The sequence below is a fragment of the Notamacropus eugenii genome, chromosome 3 (genome assembly GCF_028372415.1).
Source record: "Notamacropus eugenii isolate mMacEug1 chromosome 3, mMacEug1.pri_v2, whole genome shotgun sequence".
Taxonomy (NCBI): domain Eukaryota; kingdom Metazoa; phylum Chordata; class Mammalia; order Diprotodontia; family Macropodidae; genus Notamacropus; species Notamacropus eugenii.
In genome coordinates this window covers 287101001-287126909 of record NC_092874.1, presented here as the reverse complement: position 1 = coordinate 287126909, position 25909 = coordinate 287101001, and the positions used below count along the sequence as shown (strand labels likewise).

The 25909-nt window shown below is 43.7% G+C and overlaps 1 protein-coding gene across 3 annotated transcripts in view; it reads right to left on the bottom strand.

The window, feature by feature from the left end:
- Window positions 1-25909, bottom strand: part of CHST11 (carbohydrate sulfotransferase 11) — a 398541-nt gene that overhangs the window by 290648 nt on the left and 81984 nt on the right. Inside the window, exon 1 of one of the 3 annotated variants that reach the window (XM_072655797.1) lies at window positions 22538-23010. The exons of 1 other annotated variant lie outside the window; for it this stretch is intronic. In XM_072655797.1, coding sequence (XP_072511898.1) covers window positions 22538-22655 — 118 coding nt within the window. In that variant the 5' untranslated portion in view covers window positions 22656-23010. Of the gene's footprint in view, window positions 1-22537; window positions 23011-25909 lie in introns of those variants that run through there. One more of the 3 variants, XM_072655791.1, reaches the window with a different exon arrangement.

Genomic DNA, 25909 nt, shown 5'->3' with positions numbered 1-25909 from the left:
GGATATGGTCTTGATACCTTACAGCCATGGATGGAATCCCGCTTATCTACAGGAAGACCCAAATGACCACTCCCCACAGATCTCTCAACTGTTTACTGCTGCTCGAACTCTGGGAAGAACATCATCCTTATTTCTACAAGAGTAGAATCACCCTGATTAGGACAACATTAGAATCCTCTGATCATTCTGTTCCCAATGAAGTCTACACCATTGCTGCAGGCTTACTCAGGCGTGCCACCCTGATTAACCTGAAGTACTTTGCATATTATTTTAGGAAGGAACAATGGCTACCAAAGTTAGGTGAGCATATCTCCTTTTGTAAAAAAAAAAAAAAATGTTTTTTTTTAGTTTAGCCCTGTGAACTCATCACTACAGAAGAACTCCTCCTTGGTAACTATAGCCTTAGAGAATGAACTGGGGGTACAAAGGGGTTAAGTGACTTACCCAAAGTCTCTCAGCCAACATATGTGAGAGAACAGACTTGAACTTCATGAAATCTCCTTGATTCTTAGGCTGAGCATCTATCAACTACACCAGTCTGTCGCATAGAAGAAGGGGGATTGTCTTAAACAGGGTGAAAAATTAATCTAGGTCCTTTGGAAAAGAGCTGTGTATATATGTGTTTTGTGTGCATGTGTGTGTGTATGAGTATGTATTATTGTGTGTGTGTGTGTGTGTGTATTATTTTAGGGAGGAGAATCTAGACCAGGGGTAGGGAATCTTCAGCCTCAAGGCCATATGCAGCTCTCTAGGTCCTCAAGTGCAGCCCTTTGACTAAACCCAGACTTCACAGAATAAATCCCCTTAATAAAAAGATTTGTTCTATAAAATTAAATTCTAGACCTATAATTTCATTTTTACATTTTAGGTTTTTTTAATTATATTTTCCCCCAGTTATATATTGTCACCCATATCAAGGGCCACTAAGGCAGGTCAATATATAAAGATGAGTTCATTTTTATTGGGAATATTCAGTAAAGAAAGTGCCTCTTCCAATGCCTACTGGTCCCTGCTCTGCACCTTGCAGTCTAAAAGAATAGCCTTGGAGTTGAGATGTCAAACATGCTACACTCATGAGTGCTGGCCCAACAAGATTAAGATATAATTGGGAATTATTTAACAAAGAAAATACAATAGAACATAGATAATGATAATATGTGGTTTTCTAAGTCCCACAGTTCTATGTGGCCCACAGGGAAGCTCATGTATGGTTTGGTGCCCTCTCTTCCTGCACTTGCACTTTGACAACTGAGCACTGAGAGCTGATGGGAGCTGTCCATGGTCACTCAGACAATACATCTCAAAGGCAGGGCTTGAACCCAGGTCTACCTGACTCCTGGGCTGATCTACTCTCCACTATGCCACACTGCAAATTCAGTGACTTTCTCCTCCTTCTCTCTTTCACTATTAGGGATGCTACCATTCTCCCAGTCACCAGGCTTGAAATCTAGGTAACTGGGACTTGAAGGAAGCCAGGAGGTGGAGGTTTGCAAGAACAACATCCCTATGTAGGGTACATTTGGAGAAAAAGGTCAGAAGTGAGAGATGGAGAATCTTGTCCATGAAACAGAAGAGACCAATGTCACTAGATTAAAGAATGGTGACAGGGGGTCTAAGAAGACTGGAAAGGTGCAGGAGGAGAAGGGAGAGGGGAGGGTTAGGAAGGGTTTTAAATACCAATCAAGGCTTTTTATTTGCTCCTGGGAGGTAATAGGGAGCCTCTGGAGTTTTTTGAGCATGGAGATAACATGGTCGGAAGAGACTTGAGGGAGGCTCTTGCAGTACTCCAGGCATGAGGGGATGAGGACATTCACCAGGACGACAGCAGTTTCAGAGGACAGAAGGGGGCATATTTGAGAGATGTGACAAAGGTGAAAATGACAAACTTTGGCAACAGATTGGCTAGAAGGAGTAAGAGGCGATGAGGAGAGGAGGAATTCACAAGTTTCAAGCTTGAGTGACTCAGAGAATGGTGTTTCCTCTACAGTAGTGGAGAAGTTTGGAGGGAGACATAAGGAGTATAGTTTTAGACATGCTGAGTTTACAGTATCTACTGGCCATCTACTCTGAGATGTCTGAAAGGCAGTTGAAGATGCAAGACTGGAGATTAGAAGAGAGATTAGAACCGGATAAACAGATTTGAGAAATATCTGCATAGAGATGATGATTAAGTCCATAGGAACTGATGAGATCACCAAGATCTCTCCAACAAAGGGAGAAGAGAAGGGGGTCCAGGACAGAGTTTTGTGGGATATCCACTATTAGTGGGCATGATCTGAATGAGGATCCAGAAAAGAAGACAGAGAAGCATTTACCAAATAGATATGGGGAGAACCAAGAGAAAATGTTGTCCTGAGTAGACAGAGATCAACAGTGTAGATGGTTGCAGAACAGTGGAGAGAATGAGGATTAAGAAAAGGCCATTGGATTCGATAATTGAGAGTTCACTAGTAACTTGGGGGGGTCAGGGGGGAGGGACAGAGAGGGAAAACGGGGGAGAGCGGGGGAGAGAGGGGGAGAGGGGGAGAGAGAGAGGGAGAGAGAGAGAGAGAGAGAATAGTTTCCATGAAATGATGAGGTCAGAAGCCAGATTGTAAGGGGTTAAGAAGAGGAGAGGAGACTTCTATTGTAGAAGGATCAAGAGAGGGTTTTCTGAGGATGGGAGCATCACCTACACCCCAATGTTGCATATTTCTTACAAAATAACAAAAGTATTGTTTTTATTCTTAAAGTTATTTTAAAATAAAAAGAAAAGGCACTGAATTTATAGTTGAAGGACCTAGCTTCCAAACCTAGCTATGCTATTCACTACGTGACCTTGAGCAGCTTCTCTGTGCCTCTGTTTCCTCATCTGTAAAATGAAGGGGTCAGAGCAAAAGCCCTGCCAACCAAATTACTTTACTGGGACAATTTAAACCTCTAACTCTTATTTAAAACTTGAAGGTTTTGGAGGCACATAGGGAATTGTGGTTATATCCACTCTCCTTTACCCAGAAATCATACTTGAAGCAGCCTCAGCTTCAGGCAAAAAGGGGCTCTGAGGGGCTGTCCCAAGACTCTCTGCAGATTTAGGCTACTCTATCAAGCCTAGTGGTTTTCCCTCCATTGGTCTCCAACTCTCAAGTCTCTCTCGTCTTTTATCCATTTGTCACATAACTGCCAAAGCTGACTTTTTCCTAAAGTACAGATCTAGACTATATCACTCCCCAAATCACTAAACTCCAATGACTCCCTATTACCTGGCAGATCAAATATAAAGACCTTTGGTAATTAAGCTCTCCATGACGGGCCTTCCTCCACTTTTGCTGCACATACATTTGGATGCAGTGACATAGGCCACCTTGCTCTTCCTCCAACAAGACACTCCATTCTCCCAAATTCATGCATTTTTATTTGAAAAAAGGGACTTTTTTGCCTTTTTTGTATCCCAGCTACTTAGTCATATGTCTTACACATCATGTTGCTGTTTGTCCTTCATTCTCAAAGAGGACCGTGACATCAGGAAGGTAATGCCATGACATAAAAGTGAATTGGATTTAAGGGAGGGAGGGCTGTGCAGAGTCACCAGTCTCAGTTTCTCCTCTGGAGTCATCTAGGTCCAGTGGTGAGATAAGATCAGGATGACGGGAAATGGCTCCAGATGCAGTGGGAGACCTTGACCTTTTTAAGCTAAGGTCTTTAAGAGGTCTCAGTTAGACTGAGGCAACACCCATTCCACAATTAAGGCTAGGTAAGAAATGAGGCAAAGAATGGCCTCTTTTTTCCTTGCACATCACAGGTGCTTAATTAATGCTTATTGACAAACTGACCTCAAAAGCTATTGAGTGTAATTTGATAATCCCTTCTAGGACGTCCCTGGCAAACAGTCATCCAACTCATTTTACTATGAGACTGCTTTCACTGTTGGGAAGATTTCCTAAAATCCAGCCTAAATCTGCAACCACTCCTTGTTCTTCTGTCTGGGGTCAAACAGAACATGTCAAATCCCTCTTCAAATATCAGCCCCAGGAGACACTTGAAGATAGATCTAATTCCCCCAGTTTTCTTCTTCAGGCTAAAAATTCCAATGTCTTTCACCTAGTCCTCATATAGCAAAACCTCATAAATCCTTCACCCTCCCAAAGGTTCCTCTCTCCAGCTGCACTAGTCCCTTTCCACTTTGTCAGGGCTTGTACCTGATATAGAGAGATCTCTGAATCAGAGAGATCACTGGAGTTGGGCAGGGTGCCCTGAGCCAGGTCGAGTAGCTTTAACTTTGGGATCCTGTGAATACTGAAGAAAGAAGTGAGGAGACTTGGGTTCTGATTTCATCTTCATCCTTTACTATCCGTGTAACCTTGGGCAAAATTACTTAACCTCTCTTAGCCTCAGTTTCCTCATCTGTAAAATGGGGATCTTAATAATAATAATCTTTATATGGACAGCTAGGTGGCACAATGGCTGTCTTGAAGAGTTGGGCCTGGAGTCAAGGAGGCTTTGGTTCAAATCTAGCTTCCAGACACTGGCTGTGTGACCCTGGGCAAATCACTAAATCTCTGTCTGCCTCAGTTTCTCCATCTCTAAAATGACCGCGACAATAGCACTGGCCTCCCAGAGTCAACGAGAAGGTATAACAAGAAAATATTTATAAAATGATTTGTAAACCTTAACGTTCCACACAAATGCCATTTATCATTAATTAGTTACTATCATAGGGCTTCTGGGAGAATTAAATGAAAGAAAATATAGAAAAAATAGCTATCATTATTATCTGTAAAATTGCTATCATAATTAATTATTGTAATATACTTATTACTAGTATAATATTTTAATATTATATATAATATAATTAATAATTAAATAAGATATGATTTTAATAATTAATATTAAATCATTAAATTATAATGTCATAATAAATAATAAAGATAGCTATTATTATTATCTGTAAAATAAGGGAATTTGGATTTGATGATATCTAAAGTCCTTTCCAGATGCTGTTGTGGGGAGTCAGACTGACTCAGAACCAATCCCAAGCAGGTAACTAAGAAGTAGGAGTCAGGTCTACTTCATCCTAAGTTACTAAGTATCCCCCATTGGATTCAAATGAAAAGTAGAACAAAGAATTCTCAGAGTAAAGTACAAAGACGATCATTCTTTGAAGCACTTAGATCCCAACCTTTTTTTTCAGTACCCAGACTTTTGGAGAGATATTGGTCCCCTCCAGGGCTAACCCAAATAGGAACGTGAGTGAATTTTTTGCCTTTCCAGCCTCCTTTCTGATGACTTCCCCAGACACTCTTCCCCAGGGCCTAGGCAACCTGAGGAGACAGAAGGCCTAGATTCAAATCCTACTTACTTATTGCCTGTGGGATCTTGAGCCAGTCTCTCTCTGGGTCTCACTTTTCTCATCTGTAAAATGAGGGGGTTAGATTCGATGGCCTCTAAAGTGACTTCTGTCTCTAAATCTATGATCCATTAGGTGGAACAGAGGAGAGGACATCAGGTCTGGAGTCCGGAAGACTCATCTTCTGAGTTCAAATTCAGCCTCAGACACGTCCTAGCTGGTGACCTTAGACAAGTCACTTAACCCTGTTGCCTCAGTTTTCTCATCTGTAAAATGAGCTGGAGAAGGAAATGGAAAACCCCTCTAATATCTCTGCCAAGAAAACCCCAGATGGGGTCACCAAGAATTAGACACGACTGAGCAACGACAGGATCGCTGAGGCAGTTCAAACCTGGGACTATTAGGGTGATCGCTAATAGATCGCTCGTAGGTCCAAAGTAAAACTCCCATTCCTGTGTCCCTTTCTTCCCCTAAGGTAAAGAGTTAATCAGATTATTGGCCCATTAGCAGGGATTAGTTTAAGTGTTAGCCTACTGGGTAACAAAGCATTAACTCCTTTGAAATTCACATTTCTCCAGGAAATCTTTGGAGAAGTGAATCTAACTTGGTGGGGATTTCTTTGGAGACGTGTTTTGTGGTAGCTGTTCCCAGGCTCTCTTCCAGGGCGTTTCATCTCATATCAATGTGCCTAAGAACTTTCCTCCTGCTAGGTGTTTTGATCTTATGGAAGAGATAATAGGATAAAGTAAAAGCTTTGCTTAAGGAAAAGAACAGTCTCTAAAGTCAGAGGATCTGAATTCAAATCCTACTACTGACCATCCACCACCTGCACGACTTGAGCAAGTCACTTGACCTTGTTTGCCTCAGTTTCCTCATCTGTAAAATGAAGGGTTGAAATAGATGAGCCCTGAAGTCCCTTATGTGACCCTGGACAAATCACTTAGCCTCAGTCTGACTCAGTTTTCTCAAGATGAGGCTGACAATAACACCTACTTCACAGGGTTGTTGTGAGAATCAAACAAGATGATGTTTCCAAAGCACTTAGTGCGTGCTTGGCACACAGTAGGCGTTTAATAAATGCTTACATCCTTCCCCTTACATATGCCTCTGATATTCTGTTTAGGAAGTTTTTTGAACCAAACCTTCAAACTTTTACCTACTCTCAGCACCTCTTTCTGCTCCCATAGAACAAAGCTAATCCCTCTTCCACAGAAGAACCCTTCATTATGCTTCAGATAATTAAGCAAATGTTTACCAAGGGTCAACTATGTGAAAGGTACTGAACTAGATCCCGAAGAACAAAAAAACCATCCTACTTTTAAGTCTTTTTTTTTCTCCAGGATTAACATTCCCGATTCCTGAATCAATTTGATGGAATTTCCAATTTTCTTGCCAAAAGGTTTCCACTATTCAATATGCTACCTAAAACGCATTGCCCAAATCCAAATCCAATATTCTAGCAGTGATCTCTCCAGTTCACAGCTCCATAAAACTGTCAACCTCTTTATTCTATACTAGACACCACCTTGTTATAGACACTCCACCAACAAGGTTAGGTCTATGGTCATGTGGGATGGGATGGGGCATATGATACTCTGCTACCTCTTCTATCTTTTACTTGTACAGTTTATTATTTTTATTTTTAACAGTATTTTATTTTTCCAATTACATATAAAGATAGTTTTCAACATTCACTTTTATAAGATTTTTTGTTCCAATTTTTTTTCCTCCCCACACCTCTATCCAAGACAGCATGCAATCTGATACAGGTTATACATGTATCATCACGTTAAACATTTCCACATTAGTCATGTTGTGAAAGAAGAATCAGAACAAAAGGGAAAAAAACCATGAGGAAGAAAAAAAAACAAAAGAAAGAGAAAACAATATGCTTCAATCTGTATTTAGACTCCGTAGTTTTTTCTTTGGATGAGGATAGCATTTACCATCATGAGCCTTTTGGAATTGTCTTAAATCACTGCATTACTGAGAAGAGCTAAGTCTATCAAAGTTGGTCACTGAACAATGTTGCTGTTATACAGTTTATTTTTTACCCGAGTGTAGGATTTTACATTGATTCCTACAAAACATCAGTCCCATCATTCTTGGCTGTCCAAATAAGTTGCACCTAGAATAACCATCGATGTGAAACAATCAGGAAGGAATCCATTTTAGTCACAGCCCTACTAAAGGGAACTACCCACTGGTGATCTCAGTAATTAATTTTTATTATGCTAAAACCTAAATACTTCTGAAATATTCATGGATGACTAGAGTGAGAAATGACCTGAAGAAATATCTAATTCAGCTGTTTCATTTTAGACATAAGACAACTTGATGGGAAATAAAGCTACTTGCCCAATGTTGCCCAAGAAACTAGTACAAGAGTCTGAACAAGTAGACTGGTGGGCAAGCTTCTTGAGGGTAGGAACTGTATTTAATTTTTTTTTCTGTCTTTCAGTACAGGGCTTGGCACACAGCTGGTGTTTAATAAGTGCAGGTTGAATTGGATGGAATTTTTCACTTTCATTCCCCAGGTCAGTGCAGTTTCCACTAAGCCATACTATCTCTGTGTTTTCTGCCATGCTTAAACCCAGCAGTGACACACAAGGCTGATGAGTTGACAGTAAATGCTCTTAATCTATTCATGGTTTATTTCCTCTGAAAATAAAAGAAGCAGGGAGGGGTGGTGAGAGGCGGGGGAGGGAAGGAAGTGTTTGAGAACACAACATCCTTTCCTTTGCTCTCTTTATGCACACATATACTCACTTACCATGGAACTGAAATTTATTTTTAAATCTCTATTTGCTTTCCTAGACATTGGAAGCAAAGGATCACGTGGCACAAATCTCTGAATAAAGGAATTATCTCTGGAACCATTTCTTCAAGAAGCCCCAAACATTCCCACCCCAATTCACCTGACCCAGATCCAGAGCTGGGAAGGACCTCTGATGCCATGTAGTCAACTCCCTCTTTTTACAAATAAGAAAACTGAGATGCAGAGACCAGAAGTGATTTGACCCGGGTGATATAGGTAGTGTCAACGTGCCTTTAGGCAAGGCACCCTAATAATAAGTGGTGATAGTGGTAGTAATAATAGTAGTTGTGGTGGTGGTTTTGGTAGTAGTAGTAGCAGTAGTAGTAGTAGCAGTAGGGGTAGTGGTGGTAGTTGTGGTGGTAGTAATGGCAGTAACGGTGGTAGTAGTAGTAGTAATGGTAGTGGTGGTGATGATAGTAGTAGTGGGAGTAGTAAAAGTTGTGGTGGTGGTGGTAGTGTTAGTAGTAAGTAGTAGTAGTAGTGGTGGTGGTGGTGGTGGTGGTGGTGGTAGTGGTAATGGTGGTGGTGGTGGTGGTGGTGGTACTGGTAGTAGTAGTAGTAGTAGTAGTAGTAGTAGTAGTAGTAGTAGTAGTAGTAGTAGTAGTAGTAGATGGCACTTTAAGATTTGCAAAGCACTTTACAAATATTATATCATTTGATCTACACAACAACCCTGGGAGGTAGGTGTTATTATTATCCGTATTTTACAGATGAGGAAACTGAAGCAGACAGAGGTTGAAGTGACTTGCCAAAGAGTCACACAGTTATAAAGGGTCAGGATTTGAATCTGGGTCTTCCTGGCTCCAGGTTCAGCTCTAACACTGGGCAATCTGGATTCAGGGCTGGTTCTGTATCCACTACCTCCCATTCAGAGCAGTCCAAGAGGAGAGGAGGTATGTATTTTAATAAATCAGCTCTTTCTAAATCAGTGTCAAGTATTGCAGTGAAGTCTAAAAGGGAGAAAGACAAAAGCTCTGTGATTTCAGTGGGAACACAATGGGCTAGAGAAGTGAATGGAAACCGCTCAGCGGGCCTATTTACTCTGTTCCAGGGCTCCACAATTAACTCAAGGGCTCTCCCACAGTCCAGCAGGGAACACAAAAAGATGGGACCCTTTGATATGAAGATGACCCAAGGCAGCAGGCTTGAGCCCTAGACAATAGTGGCCAAACTCTAGGCGAGATGCCAAGTTTCACTCTTCGGGTGCCCTCCCCTCCCCGCCCACTTGCCAGGAAAAAGGCACTTCCTGAGTATTCCAGGCTCTCAACTTCCTACCTCCCTCTTGGAATTTCATCTGCAGCCAGAGCTGCTGGTCCAGGGATCAATGAGCTCACCAGGAGCTGACACATTCTTCTGCCCCGGGGCTGTTTACACTTTCCCTGTCTCTGGCTGTACCTTTCGCTAGGTAGCCTTCCAAAGTGAACCCAGGCTACCAGGAAGCAACCAGAGGACCCAAGTTTGCCCTTCTTTACTGGTACAGAGTAATGCTAATGTGAACACCCAGTCCAAAAGGGAGGGAGAGAGAAAGGGAGGGGTTCTCTGTCTTTTGTTTTGTTGCCTTTAAGAAAAGTCCAAAATTCTCCAAAATGATGGTTGGCACCTAGTAGGCACTTAACAAAGACTAGATGCCTTGCCTCCAGTTTTTAGTGGTCTCTCTTACCCAGAGTATGAGTTAATGCAGAGTACTGATTGCCTAGATTTCTCTATTTGTATCCCCAGCACTTAGCACAATGCTAGGCACATAGCAAATGATGAGTAAATAAATGTCTTTCAGTCATTCCCTCATTCTTTCACTATCCATCAAAATGGACTACCTCCCTGTAAATATGGCCCATGTCACTGGAAATCAGACAATCCTAGGTCTAGAGCAGAGGAGAAGCCACCTAGTCCAACCGTCTCATTTAACAGTTTGAGTGATTGACCTTGGGCAATCTAACCCTAACCCTAAAAATATTTCAAAGTCAGGGTTAGGGTTAGACTGCCCAAGGTCACACACTAGTGGGAGGCCAGGTGGCACAGTGGATAGAGCACTAAAGTCAGACTCTCATTTTTCTGAGTTCAAATCTAGCCTCAGACACTTACTAGTTGTGTGAGCCTTGGGCAAGTCACCTAACCCTGTTTGCCTCAGTTTCCTCATCTGGAAAATGAGAAGAAAATGGCAAATTGGTCTGGTATCTTTGCCAAGCAAACCTCAAACAAGGTCAGGAAGAATCAGCATGACTGAAAAACAACGGAACCACACACAGCTTAGTAAACATCAGTTGCTTTGAGGCAGGACAGAATGGCCACTTGCTAGGTATAATGTAGAAAGTGTTTTTCAATTAAGCAAACATCTATTAAGTATCTACCATGTGACAGGGATTGGGGACAAAGACCCAAATGAAGCATTCAGAATGTCAGAGTTGGAAGGGGTCTCAAAGATCGTTGAGTACAACTTGCCAACAGGTGGTCTCCCAGCCTCCCCTTGGAAGGCCTCTTAGGACAAGATGGGACAGCTGTGTTTGCTAAGGCAGTGTTTCCAGATCTTCAGCCTCTCTCTGGATTCAAGCAGGATACCTATAAACTCTTCTCCAAGTGACAGTCCTTCAATTGCTTGAATTCAGTTCTCATTCCAGAACTACTCCCACCTTACCCATTCATTCTACCCATACTCAAGCCTTCTCTTCATCATGAAAACAACACAAGGGACTCCATTTTCCTCCCAACCTTTCTCTGGATTCAGTTCAGGTTGTGGATATTTCTAGAAATATGTGATGCCAAGTATAACATATCAATTTGCCTATCGTCGTGGGAGGTGAGAGAGAGAGGGAGAGAGAGAGAGGGAGAGAGGGAGAGGGAGAGAGGGAGAGGGAGAGAGAGAGAGGGAGAGAGAGAGAGGGAGAGAGAGGGAGGGAGGGAGGGAGAGAGAGAGAGAGAGAGAGAGAGAGAGAGAGAGAGAGAGAGAGAGAGAGAGAGAGAGAGAGAGAGAATTTGGAACTCAAAATTTTTTTAATTGAAGGTTAAAAATGAATTTTATTTGTAATTCGGGGGGGGGGCAATATTATTTTAAAAATATGGGCTACCCAGAACTTAACCTAATAAAAGAGTACCGGGGGACTAGCAAAGAACCATTCAACAAATATTAACTGAACACTTACTATGTGTAAGGCTTCTTTTGTAGGAAGTACCAAGAAGACAGAAGACATGGTTCCTCCCCAGTGGAGCTCACAGATAAACAGACAAATACATAATCAATTACAATTACATCATAACAAAAAGATCAATATTCAGAATTGAGAGAGATTCCTTCTGGCTGGATAAAGGTTAGGGAGATAGAATGAGGCTTTGAGGGATGATAGGAGCTGGCCTGGGGTAGGAAATGGAGAGGGGCAGAGTCCCTATAGTGGACAAGATCTAGGAACAGGTTCTCTTTCTAACATGGCTACTAGCTAGCTACAAGTTAGCCTCAGTCTTTCTAATCTGTAAAATGGGGATGATAACCCTTGTAATCACAAGGCTGTTGTGAAGGCTGTACTTTTTCAGGTGAGCCAATAAAAACCTAGTCTGCTGAATTAAAAAAGTCTTGCAGATTTTGGCTCAGGTTCCATTGTGCTCCAGGTTGGTCAGATTATCCCTCCTTTAACTATCCCTTCAGCCAAAAAACAACAACAATGTGGGAAAATGTATATATAGATCTTGAAGCTTTTCAAAGCACTTTGCCAAAAATACCTTGATGAATTCTCATGCCAAACTTGTGAGGCCAGGACTACAGGTATTATCATCCCCATTTTACAGATGAAGAAATTTGAGGTGGAGAGAGATGAAATTACTTACCCAGGGTTACATAGGTGCTAAGTATTAGAGGCAGGACTCAAATCCAGGTCTCTCCTTATTTTAAATCCAATCCTTTTCCACTTCATCATGGTACCTAGGACTATGCCTATCTGCCTTCCTTTCTTCCTTCCCTTTTTTCTTCATCTCCTTTCTTCCTTTCTTCCTGCTTTTCTTTCTTTTCCTTTTTCCTTTCTTCCCTCCTTTTCCTTCTTTCTTTTCTTCTTTCTCTCTTTTCTTCTTCCTTTCTTTCTTTTATATGGAGGGTATATGTAGGAGAATTAGTGACCATTTCCCAAAAGACTGTGCCCCAACCTGTGCTCAGATGAACAGTCAACCTCCACTATTTGTAAAACTTTTGATGAACCAGCTCACTTCTCTGCGCCCCAGTTTTCTTATCTGTAAAATGGGTGAAGTCAGATGAGATGATCTCCAAAATCATTTCCAGCTCTTGATCTGTGATCTTATGCAACTTGGGCACATTAAACCACTACACATGATTACCACCCTGGGCCTCAGTTTTCTCATCTGTAAAATGGGGGAATCAGACTAGATGATCTCTGGGCTCCTCCCCTCCAGTTTCAGATGGATGATCTAGAACTAATGGTGAAAGGATAGCTCTGACTCATAGACAAATACCATGTGTGTTAAAGAAAATAAGAACAATGCTGGCAAATCTGAGTATGCCTTGAGGTGAGATTCTCCTAAACCAGGTCAGTGGCCTCCCAAATTCAATCCAAATCCTGCCCTGACTCATGTCCCTTTAGATTGGGTTTTGAATACTTCTTACTTCCAAGGTGATGAATGGGGATCAGAGAAATAATTATGTTGTTAATTGAAAGAGGCAGGACCTTTTCATTCATCATAAAGCTGCTTTCTATCCCTTATAAACTGCGATTTTGCAAAATGCTTCAATGATGGAAAATTCCTTAAAAGAGATGCAGGGGATTAATACAGAGCTATTCTCCACAGTGCTGGTTCATAGGGAGCTGAGCTATTAATGTGTCAACAGAAGAGAGGTCAGCCCCATCCAGCAAATCTTCCATCTACAGAGAGACAAAGAGGAGAGAGAGAAAGAGACAGAGAGACAGAAACGGAGGAGAGACAGAGACAGAGAAGAATTGCACCTAGGGAGCAAGAATTAACCTGATGACAGAATTCAAGTTTGATTGAGTTTCATGGAGAATTAGAAAGAACTTCATTCAGAGAGTATAAAGTAGTGAAAGGTGATAAAGAGAGGTGAAGAGGACTTAAATTCAAAGAAACTCAGCTCTGCCTCCTTGCTAGCTGTGTGACCTTAGGAGAGCATAGTACTTAACTCTAGAGCCAGAGGACCTGAATTCAAATCACACTTCTGAGGATTACTACTGATAAGACCAATACTTGGACAAGTTCTTCTATTTTCTGAGCCTCAATTTCCTCATCTATAAAAAGAAAGGCAGTTAGATGGTACAGTGGATAGAGTGTCAGGTATGGAGTCAAGAGAATCTAAATTCAAATTTGGCCTAGTTGTGAGACTCTGGGCAAGTCATTCAACCCTATTTGTCTCAGCTTCTTCATCTGTAAAACGAGCTGGAGAAAGAAATGGCAAATCACTCCAGTGTCTTTGCCAAGAAAACCTCAACTGGGATCATGGAGAGTCAGACTTAAAATGACTGAACAATAAAATGAAAGGATTATACTAGATGGTTTCTGAGGTGCCTTCTGCCTCTCAGTCTATGATCCTATGGAGCTAGAAGCCATCTGTATAACTCATAGCCAAGTTTGACCAGAACTAGTTGAACCAACGGCCCTCCAGCCTTCTGTCTGACACCTTACAAGACAGAGGCCACCACTTTTTAAGGCAGCTCATTCCACTCCTGGCCAGTTGTCATCATCAGGAATCTTCCTATCATACAGCCTAAATGAGTCTCTTTGCTACTTCTACCTATTATTCCTCTGGGTTCTGCCCAGAGCCAAATGGAACATGGTCAATATTAAATGATAGCTCTTGGGTACTTGAATCCACTCTCCTGCTCCCCCTAAGCCTTCTCCAAACCAAACATCCCCCTTTCTTTTGTCCCAGACCCAGGCAGTCACAATCTATCATTGAGACCACACCTGAAGATGATACCTCCTTTCATACATAAAGAAACTGAGGTCCATTTAGCCAAATAGTCAAAAGCTCAAAGATTATGTGTTACCTGTTGATACTAGTCTAAAGATGTTCTGCTAGGCTGCATATCTCCATCCTTTTCGTGGGAAACCCAATAAATGATGGGAGAAAGGACCAAGAAATAACAATGGATGTAGAGAGGAGAATCAGAGTCAAAACTAGGGTAGGACCTCCACGCCTAAATTAGAGAATGCTAACAGCATTTGCAGGCTTCCTAAAACATAGAAAAACTTGGCACCTAGGGAGCAAGAATCAATCTGATGACAGACTGGAGGAAATGCCATGTGTACCCCTCTCTCCTTCCGCAAGCACCATCCTCTCTCAGTGAAAGGCACCACAATAAGCCACTTATCCAGGACACTAGTTTGAGTACTCACCCTGGGCACAAAATTCATAGTTATGATTCTGAAAAGATTCAAGAGAAAAGTGGAGCTTGGCAGGGCTTATTTGAGGTGATGGCATGGTAGCAAACAGGAAGAATTATTGACAGTGAAGATGAGTACCAGTGGTGAAAATGGGGGGCAGGGTAGATGGAGAGAGGTAGAGACAAAGAGCTGGAGACAGGTCCAAGAAGTAATCTAGGTAGTGGCAATCAAAAGTCAAGTCAAGAAGACTTGTGCCAAGCATAAGGGCACAGCTGTATCCTTAGAGCCTCTGAAGTACACAGTATCCCTACAGGGTAAGACATGGTACCTACCCTGTATTTTGGAAGCATAAGTTTAAAAAATGTTCATAGAAACATTTTGGAATGATTTCAAATAAAGTTTTTTGAAAGCACTTAAAACTGAAGTCCTGATACTTCAAGAGTTAAACCTGGGCTATGTGGGGAAGCTTTGATATCCAGAAGGATTCATCCTCCCAAGGTATCCAGGCTTTAAGACAACCTGGGCTGATAAGCAGCATTCCCTCCTTTCTGTAGATAGGTGGGGACTATGGATGCTGAATGGAGTATACATATATTGTACAGCATGAAATAATACTACCACTCCCCAGAATTCCTTTAGGGAAAAAAGCTTGTAAAGCTGATTATAAATGGAAACACTGCAGATTTTTATTTAAGAATTTTATTTAAGATGAGGAGAAAATAGCTGTTTAAGACCTGGTATTGATTTCATTCAAGTCAACAGAGGCTTAAAGGTGGTGTTGCGTTATTGTTGTTTTTTTAACAACAGGGTTTTTTATTTGTTTTTCATTCATTTTACAAACAAGTGGGTTTGTAAAAAGTCCATTGTATTAGGTACCATGGTGTTCTGTCATTTCACTGTTTTATCACCTGAAAATTTAGAAGGCTGGATTAGAAAGCCAGTGAAGTCCCTTAGAGTCATACATGGCTCAAGGGTGACTTTATCCACTCTTGCCTGATAGTTATTGTGACCTGTCAAGCAGCTGTCAAGCTACTAAGAGACTGAACCTAATTTCCCTGCTCTGTTTCTTCATTTGTAAAAGGAGAGACTTATACTAGATGGCCTTTAAATTCCTTCTAAATCTAAAATTTCAGACTCAGAGATCGTCCAAAGCTACACAATTTTTTAATCAATTGTTTATTATTAACAATTATTAAGAAATACTCCCCCATAATAAAGCGCAGTTTTAAAGGGTAATGAAAGAAAGATTTTTTAAGGAAATAGCATTCAGAAGACCTACTTCTCATTTTAATTAAGTTATGAAACTGGGTCCAACCCAGAATGGTTTGTGATTCTAGTCACACTGCTTATAGTAGCCCAGAATCTCAGAGTTGGAAGGAACCTCCAAGGACATCTAGTCCAAACAGATTTCTGAAGAGGAATCCGAAGTAACAGTCCCCACATTTAAGCCCTACACCTACCTACTTACATATCCCATTCATTCCCCTCAAGTCTCCCCTTCTTCCATTTTCCTTTTTCTGGCTAATGACACAGGGGTGCAGGTGGGGGAAGATTTGGAGTCAGAGAACCTTCATTCACATATCAACCTTGATATGGTGTTACCTAGTATAAGCGACAACTTCCGTGGGCCTCCGTTTACTCATCTATAAAATTAAGGGGTTAGATTAGATGTTCTTTATGGCCCTTTCTAGCTCTCAAGCCATGAGGCTCCAAATTATCTTTAAAATCTGCCATCCTTACAGACAAAGAAAATCCTCAATAGTTACAAATCAACAATAGGCACTACTGTGTTTTTTTTCCCTAAATATGAGAATGGGGGGGGGGGGGGTATTTAAAGTGAACTTTATAGGAAGAAAAAAATGACAAAAGGCCATGATTTTTTAAAGAAAAGTAAAAGGTAACTGTATAAGGACCATCAGTCCCATAAACCAGAAAGTTTACAGCTCTAACACATTTCAGACTTTTACCAAAAAATGCTCATTGCTTAATCATAATGATACATTTTCTTTTACTTTAAAAAGAAAAATAAAACCACAGGTACTTTATTTACAATCTAGCTGAATGAAAATGGAATGGAAAATGGCACCAGGGTAGATCTTCAAAAAGCAGAGCATCATCTCTTTGTCTGGGAAATCCAGGAGATGGGGTTGGGAGGGCCCCCAGGACAGTCAATGGTATTAGAGGAGACCATTTGCAGCTTGTGTTGTAGGAACTTTGGTTTCCACATACAGAGTTAAATCCCATTGAGCCCCACAAAAGGGGAGACCCTCAAAAAAGATGCCTATCTTCTGCCTTCTTCTATAGGTAGACAACAGTTGCAGCTGAACTTTGTTCAGAACATAGGATACTATCCAAGTAGCTGAACAGGGGAAAGGGAATCTATGGAAAGTTACTGGGAGGCAGAGTAGTCTCAATCAAAGGAAAGAATTCCTAAGCATATAGGCTCTCCAAAAAGCAATGGAGACAATGCCTCTGAACGTGTTTTTCCCAGTCACTTTTTTTGGGGGGGGGGGGAGGGGAAGAGTGAAGATGTTCAAGCAGAGAATGGGTTACCTTCTGTCTGAGATGTGGGAGAAAAGATTCATCAAGTGGGAAGTAAGTTGGATTTGATACAATGGAAAGCTCAAGAACTTGGGTTCAGATTCTACTTCTATGACCCTAAGGTGATCACTTCCCTTCTCTGGCCTGTTTTATCGTCTGTAAAATGAAAGAGTTGGTCTTCACTTCCAACTCTCGATTTACAATGCTATCATCTTAAGTCATTTCCCCTCTCTGGATCTCAGTTTCCTTATCTAAAATGAAGGGGTTGAACTGGAAGGTCTTTGAGGTCCCTTCCTCCTCTACATCTCTAGTACTATGACCTCTATGACCCTTTTTCCTGCTAAGATTCAGTAAATCTATAAAAAATAACAGTAAACCACAGCTTATATTGGTATTGTGCTTCACAATTTACTCAATATATAATGTAAGACATAAACTGTTAGCAGATATCTTGATAGGCAGAGACCACAGAAAGGCCGCTTAAATGTTCACTGACTTCCACAACATTTTGCACACAGGCTCAGAGCAGCCTTGGGCAGATCATTTAGAACCCTCAGTCTTAGGCTCTGAAGCCCTCAGAGGTCATTGGATCCCTTTCATTCCCCTGTCTCATTCATTTAACCTGTATCCTTCAAGTGCCTTTTCTGTGGAAAGTCTGGTTCTGTTTCCTCATCTGGAAAATGTGCTCCCTGCTTTTAGGATCACAAATTTAGAGCTAGAAACCCTGCATAAGCTGGCCCCATCATACTCCCTTCTTTCCATTACTTACTTACTTACTTTTACAGACACACACATACACACACACACACATACACACACACACACACACACACAGAGCCAAACTCACTTACCAGGACCCTACAGATGAACAAATTCAATCCCCTTAACTTACATTAGGGGTAACAGAGGCCCAGGGAGGTTGATAATTTGTCCAAGGTCAAGAAGTATGCCATAGGATTAAGGGATCTTTAAAGGTCATTACCTCCAGTCCTCACATTTTACAGATAAGGAAACTGAAACCCAGAGAAGTTAAGCCACCGGCCTCAGTCACACATCTAGTTGAGCTGTGAAGTTGGTCTTCATAAGTACAAATTCAGTCCCCTCTGCTACATTGCAATAACTCTCCCAGGGCTGCTACGAGGAAAAGACTTTGTAAGCCTGCAGGCAACACGCATACCCAAGTTGTTACAGCACCAGCTAGGAAAACCTATGATTTCACCTGGTAACTAACATTCTACCTATGAGCAGCTCCAGATAGGAGGATTTGTGCCTCTGGCATTGTGTTTACAAAGTCCCTAGGCAATGGGCATCCTGTGCCTGCCTGAAGCTAACATAGCATGCACAAGGTTTCCCTAAGGCTATTTATCTGCACTGCCCTAGCAAAAGATGGCCATGGAATTGAGATCATACTTCTGGAGCTTGAAGGGATCTCAGAGGTCCCTTAGCCCAATCCCCTCATTTTTCAGATAAGGAAACTGAGGCCCAGAGAGGTGAAGTAGTTTGCTATAAGATCCTAGGTCTAGAACCAGCCTCAGAGATCACCTAGTCTAACCCATTTTACAAGTGGGGAAACTGAGGCCCGGAGAAGCTCTTTTCTTGAAGGTTTAAACTCAGATCCTCTGACTCCAAATTCACTCCTTCCACCTTGACTTTCTGTTTGCCTTTGTGGTCTACTATTTATCTGATCATGCAAACTATCTGTGATTACTTATTTTCTGACCTCAGAGGATAAGATAAAACTAAGTATCCATTTGTTACTTGAATGCTAAGCATACATAAACAGGAAAAAAATTCATCAACAAAAAAACTCCACCTTACAGAATTTATAACTCAATCCAGCTGAAAGGAACCTTAGACGTCACCTAGGCCAAGCCCCTTTGTTTTACATTTGAGGAAACTGAGGGCCAGAGAAACAAAGCGACTTTCCCAAAGGCAAACAGATAGTAAATGAAGGGCTCCATCCCCACCTCCTACCAAACTGCTACTCTTTCAAGTTGCAGAAAGACTGAAATACAATGTATCCAACACAGCAGCAAAGATTCAATATGATATCCTAAGTCTTAACACTAGAATTACATATAAATGTCACTAATTATGAAAGTAAAATCAATCAACAAGCATTTATTAGGTGCCCCCTATGGCTATACCAAACACTGCGTTAGGATAAAAGGGAGGCTGACAAGTCTATAGGAAGGCCAGAAGGGACTGAGTCCTAGGCTTTAGGTTAGAAAGATATGAATTCAAATCCAGGCTTAAACATATACCACCTGTTTCTGTAGCTGTTATGCAGTTACTCTTCAGTCTTATCCAACTCTCCATGACCTCATTTGAGATTTTCTTGGCAGACACTGAAATGGTTTGCCATTTTCTTCTCCATTTCCTTTGACAGATGAGAAAACTGAGGCAAACAGGGTTCAGTGACTTGCCCAAGGTCACACAACCAGTAATTGTCTGAGGTCAGATCTGAACTTGGGAAGATGAGCTTTCCTCATCCAGGCCTGGCACTCTACTTACTGTACTATCAGCCCTAGACAAATTACTTAACCTCAACTTGGCCTCAATTTTCCCACCTATAAAATGGAACTATTGAACTAAACAATCTCCCATGTCCTTCATGAGTCTAATCAAAGCATTCTCTTTTCTTCTTTTTCTTTTTTGCCCAAGATAGCACTGATAATACCCTCCTCCACAAAGCTTACTCCCTATGCTAAACTTCAGGCAGTCATAAACAAGGCCTGCTAACTAGGGCATATAACTATTATGTCCCCCAAGTAACCCTCGAGGGGTTTTCTATAAGGTTGCAGACAGGATCAGCACTGCTGGGATTGTTCATACAGGGAATGACCCAGCCCAAGGAAATTACTGAACCACCTAGTCTAGTCTAGCCCTCTCCTCATCCTACAGATAAAGAAACCAAAGCCCAGATAGGTGAGTGATTTCCCCAAGGTCACACAGGTAGGTATTAAATGACTGAGCTTGAACCCCAGGCCTTTGACTCCAAATTCAACATTCTTTTCATGTACAGTGTCAGTACACAGTAGATGTTTAATAAATGCTTCTTGATGGATCAATTTCCATTGCCTCTTTTGACTTGTTGGAAAGGTTCAATTGTGGTTGGGTTAGGGGTGTGTATCATGGTCCTGTCTCAGAGTAGAAGATTTCACAATATGCTTCCCTCAAATAGCATGTGCGCACATGCACACGCACACACATACACATGCATGCACACAACACAGATCCACAAACAAATCAATGAAAAGCCTTATTTCACTGCCATCCTACCAACACACTGACATCACACCCACAGTAGCTAAAACATCCCCACACAATAGGCAGTGATCACATTTTTCTAAAGAGTTTTAAGGCATAAAGAGACCACAAGAGTAAAATTTTAAGGGGCTGGAAATCATCTTCAGGTAAACCAAATGCTCTTTTACTCAGTGCATAATTCGAATAAACAAAGACAATGTTAGAAGGATGGCCAACTAACCCCCACATCCCAGGGAGGCGTCAGGCATGGTCACTGGCAGCTCCAATATGTCTTAGTGTGTCCCTGTCTGTCCTGTCTCCGCTGAATTCCTCTTTTTGCCTCCTGAAAAACCACATTCCACTACAGAATTATCTGGCTGCCGGAATGTGACTGAGATCCATTTTTAAAACCCCTCTGAGTATTGTACAACCACCGACCACCAGGCTGGGGTAAGGATACCTAACACCGCTGCAGTTTGGTGACAGAAGGCTAAAAATATCCAGATGAAAAAAGCAGCCTTTTTCCAGGGCTGGATCAGATGTCCAGGGGCGGGATCCAGTGGTCTTAGGGCAAATCACTGGCCAAGAGCAACTAACTAGCCTATATTCAGTTTGGGCTCAGAGAGAATAGCTTGGTAACAAGCAGGTAGCGACAAGAAACTCAGGATCATGGTCTCTCCCAGGTCCATGCTAAGCTTTGTATCTGTTCTTCTCTCTCTCTCTCTCTCTCTCTCTCTCTCTCTCTCTCTCTCTCTCTCTCTCTCTCTCTCTCTCACACACACACACACACACACACACGCGCGCGCGCACACACACACACACACCAACAAACAGACAACACAGGGTTGCAGCTGTTTAAGTGTAATAGGCACACATTAAGAGGTGGGGGGAGAGCAAAACACCATTTATTTCCCTGGAAGGAAATAAGATTGTAGCTCCTTCCGATTAGGAAAGCAAATGATACCACTGCCTCCTTGGAAAAACTCAACTTGGAAGTGTGAAAAATGGATTAAGCAATAGACCAGGCAAATGCTGGGCAGGAGAAAAAAACAGACACTTGTGAAGACCCAGCTTAGTCAGCCAGCCAGTCAAAGTCTCACAGGGCTTTACTACCTGTTGGGTTGTAAATCAGAACATCGGAATCAGGGCTGCTGAGCACTGCGGTGACTCATTCTCCAAAGTTTGGATATCTGACTCTCAAGGTATATGTTTGCTTTCCTCTTAAGAAGGAGGGGACCAGGCAGAATTGGAAAGTTCATTCATGTCTGAGGTCCTAGGGGCCCACAAGGTGCTATAACACACCATGGAAAGGGCATGCCTGGAGATCCCTGGCTTCCTAAGGCCCCCAGCTCCCTGGCCCCTCAAGGAGTCTCCAAGTAAGGTAGGGGTGGAGTGAAGATAGAGACCTCCATCAGGCTCACCAAGGAAGCAAGTCCTGAGAGCAAGGGGGAGGCCTGATGGCAAGGTCACCATCAAAACAGAGACCACCACCATCCCAGAACTCTGGCCCTACCCTGTAGGAGTCCTGGGCAGCTCCAGGAGGGTAAGGAGAAGCAGGAGTTGTGTTTCCACCCCTTCTCTCCCACACTTGACCCCAGCAACTTCCCCAAGGCCAGGTGAGAGGATTTCGGATTAGGGGTGGGGCGCCCTCAAGCCCAGGTACCACTCTTCCGCCTACCATCCCCACTAGCTTGGAAAGCTCACTACTCCTGGCTATCTCCAGTCCCTGACCTCCTTCCTCCCAGATGACTCCGGAGTTAGAGAGAGTCCCTGCTTCTTTCAGCAAAGGGTCTCCCCAGCCACTGTCAAACACTCCAGCTCTCTGAAAGGGCGGCTATGAGGTGGGAGGAGGTGTCGACCCCGACCTAATCCCCACTGCTGGGCCTGCCAAAGGTTCCTCCTGTCCTCCCCATCCTTTCTTCTTCTACCCGACGAATCATCTCCCAAAGACACAAAGAAAAAGAAGGGAGAAAAAAACTACTGCCCATTGAGAAAACCTTAGCACCCAAGTCCCCTGACCATGTCTCCCTGCAAGGGCAGGGAGGCAGGCGATCGCCTCTTCCTGCCACTTTCTTCCACCCACTCCCCATCCGAAACCTGAAGCAGGCAGACCCCAGATCGAGGGAGTGGGGTGTCGAAGAGAGAGAGAGCAAAGGTGAGAAGAAAAAAGGGGAGGAAAAAAGCCACCCAACCAGCGGGCTGGAAGAGAGCCGGCAAGAGAAAAGAATCTATGCATGCATGTATCAAGAGAAAAAACAAGCGAACGCGCCCCCTACCTGGATGCAACATACTTTGGAAATAGAAGATGACTAGAATAAAGGATCCCAAGCAAGTGACCAGAGCCATCCTGCAGATTCGGCTCATCCTCATCACTTCCAACAGGGTTGGCTTCATGGCTTTGTCCGCGGCGCGGGCTGGCGCGCCCGGGGCGCAGGAGCCGGGTAGCTGGACTGCACCGGGAGCTGCGGAGGATGGAGAGGAGGACGACCCGGGCGGGGTGGGGGCGGTGTCCAGGCGCTCGGTGGAGCTGGCTGGCCAGCCCCGAGCCGGGCTTGGGAAGGGAAGGGGCCGGAGTTGGTGTGGAAGTGCGATCGGCGGCGCCTGGCAGCGCTGCCCTGTCCGCCCGCCCGCTCCTCTCCTCTCCTCCTTCTCCTCCTCCCGTTCCTCCTGCTGCCGCCGCCGCCGCCGCTGCTGCCTCAGCAGCCACCGACGACGTCGCTGCTGGGCAGACCCCTCGCGCTCACAAGGGCTCCTTCATTGCGCTCCCAGGCTATATTCCTGAGCTGGGCTTTACCAATGCAACTCGCCGGCTGCCGGCGAGGGGAGGGAGCCTGCCGAGAGCCGGCCCGACCAGAGGAGGAACCTGAGCGCCGGGGAGGAGCGTTCGGCGCTCCCCCGCCCCAGCCAGGATATGGTCGCGTCCAGCTGTTTCTCTGCGAGGGAGGGCGGGGGAGAGTGAAGGAGGGAGGGAGGCGGGGAGGGGAGCGCGGCGGTGGCGGCGGCGGCGGCGGCGGCGCGTGCGTTCCTTCCCTCAGGGTCCCAAAAGCCCTCGGTCCCCAGTTCCCCGGCACACGGGCTCCGCTGAACCGCCTGGGCTCTGGGTCAACGTTTCCATGACAGATCCTTTGCTTTGCTTTTTTCAAAGAAAGAAATGACAAGAGAAGAGAGAAAGGGAAGGGCAGGGTTGAAATCACATCAGCACTAGACACACCTTCCAGAGTTTGCAGGCGGGGGTGACGGTGGAGAGGTGGGGGAGAGAAAGGGGAGGGTGGAAGTAGCAGCCAGTTTGGGAGGACACTTGGCATTTGAAGGTCTGGGCAGCCAGGGCATGGAGAAGTCCCGGTGAAGGAGACAGACACACACATACACCACGCTCCTTTTAAATGCCCTCGGGGCGGGGTGCGAGTTAGAACAGGACAAGTGGAGAGTTGTAGGCACGCTCGGTAGCGACGAGACCCTCCGCTCTGAGCTTGTACCAGTTCCGGACTCCTCCCTGGCTCCAGACTGCCGTGCTGTCCTGCTCAAACGACTGTCATTCTTCCCCCAAGCCTTAGTAAGCTCCTGGCGCAAAGTAGTGACTTAATAAATACTTGGTCGACAGAATAATGTAAGTGGGAAAGAAATTAAACTGAACGCTATCTGCAGCAATTGTAACTACAAGAGATGGAACCGACAGTGACTTGGACTCGCGGAACTTGGGTTCAGATTCTTCTTTCATCCCAATCTTTGTAACGGTTGGGCAAGTCACTTAAGTCCGCCCCCCGCCGCGGACTTCAGCTGTAAAGTGAAGGGTTTGGACTAGGAGACTTTTAGGTGCCTCCCAGTTCTAAATCTCTGACCTTCTGTCCGTTTCTTCATCCATAAAATGGGGGTGCGGTTCGAATAATGGCCTCCGAGGTCCTTTTCAGCTCTGAAACGATAGTCCTATGACCAAGCTTTACTCCAGGGAAGAGAAAGTGCACCTCTCTCCCTTCATTACAGAGGTGGGGGGACTATGGGTAGGCTAGTTTTGCGAGGATACACTTTTACCCCCATTTTATTCTTTGTTACAAGGGATGACTCTCGGGAGAGAAGGAAGGAAGGATCGATTTGAAAATGAGACTGGTGGAAAAACAAAAGACGTCATAGAATCACAGATTTAGGCTCCCCCCTCCCCAAGGGACCTGAGGGGTCGGCTCCCTTATTTTTACATATGCAGAAACTGAGACCCAAGAAGTTAAGTGACTGGGATGGGGGGGCGAGGGTCATTTGGCCTACAATATTGGTTCAGTATAGTTACTATGAACTAGTTCGAAATCTTACTTCCCTTTAAGGCACTTATTAATAAGTTCAGAGGGGGATGAATCTAGAGCAGTAAGAGACCCCAGAAGTTATGTAGTTTAATGCCTTCATTTTACAGGTGAAGAAACTGAGAGGATCATAGAATTCGGGTGGGAGAGAGGGAGGGAGGGAGGGAGGGAAGGAAGAGAATGGAAAGGAAAAGAGAAAGGAATGGAAAGAAGAGGAAGAAAAGGGACAGAAAGAAAGAAAAATGAAGGAAAAGAAAGGAAAGGGAAAGAAAAGAGAAGGAAAAGAGAGAAAGGAAGGAAGAAAGGGGAGAAAAAAGGAAGAAAGGGAGAGAAGAAAAGAAGGAAAAAAAAAAAAGAAAGACCCTCACGGTAGAGGATCAGAATGCCCCTAGGCCTCAACAGTCAGAAATCTCATCCCTTTTTGCAGAGAAGTTGCAGCGAGGCTCTAAAAATCCTGCCTCTCGAAGGCTTAAGGGTTCGGTGATTTTCCCAGCCTACGTCTGTACTTCTACGTCTCCAACTTAGAGATGGTCGGAAATGCCAGTGCCTGGGCGTTCTCCTCGCCCGCACTCGGGTAGGAGAAGGAAACGTCACGCAGGTGGCTGCGGGAACGTGAGTTCTCGAGTCGAAGGGTTGCATTGTTCATTGCACTGCAACTGATCTCAAGCATCTGATTGCCCACGTAGTGGTTACTAGCCAGTAAAGCCAAACCTGCCGGACTTCACAAACATCGCCGGCACCGAATCAAGACAAGGTCCTTTTTCTCAGAGTTCCGTTACCTGCTGCGAGGTGACTGAGAATCGTGGAGAGGGAGACAAGTACAAGTTAGGAGACCCTGATCGGATCCCTTAACTTCTATCAGTGCCCCCAGACAATTGTTTAAAGACAGTTGCAGGGTAGGTGAAGAGTTATACTAATCAAAGGAATTACCTATACGTGTGGAAAGAGAGATCTGGCCCAACACCAAACCTCCACCAAACAAACAAACTTGCGAGAATCAGCTCTTGGCCTTGCGTGGGTTTACAGATTCAACATAACACATCTTAGAGGCAGGAGCATTTTGGCGTTCCCTAAAGCTGGAAAGAGACAATATATCTGTAACAGTGTTGATAATGAGGACTACGGAAACGATGACGACGACGACGATGATGATGATTGATGATGACATAGCATTTATGTAAAGCTTTTTACAGATCTCACCTAATCCTCACAACAATCCTGGGAGGTAGGTGCTGTTATTATCCCCATTGTGCAGGTGAGGAACTGTTTAAGTGATTCACCTAGGTTTAAGTGATTCACCTAGGATCACCCAGCTGGAAAGTGTTTGAGATCCGATCTGAACCCAGGTCTTCCTGATTA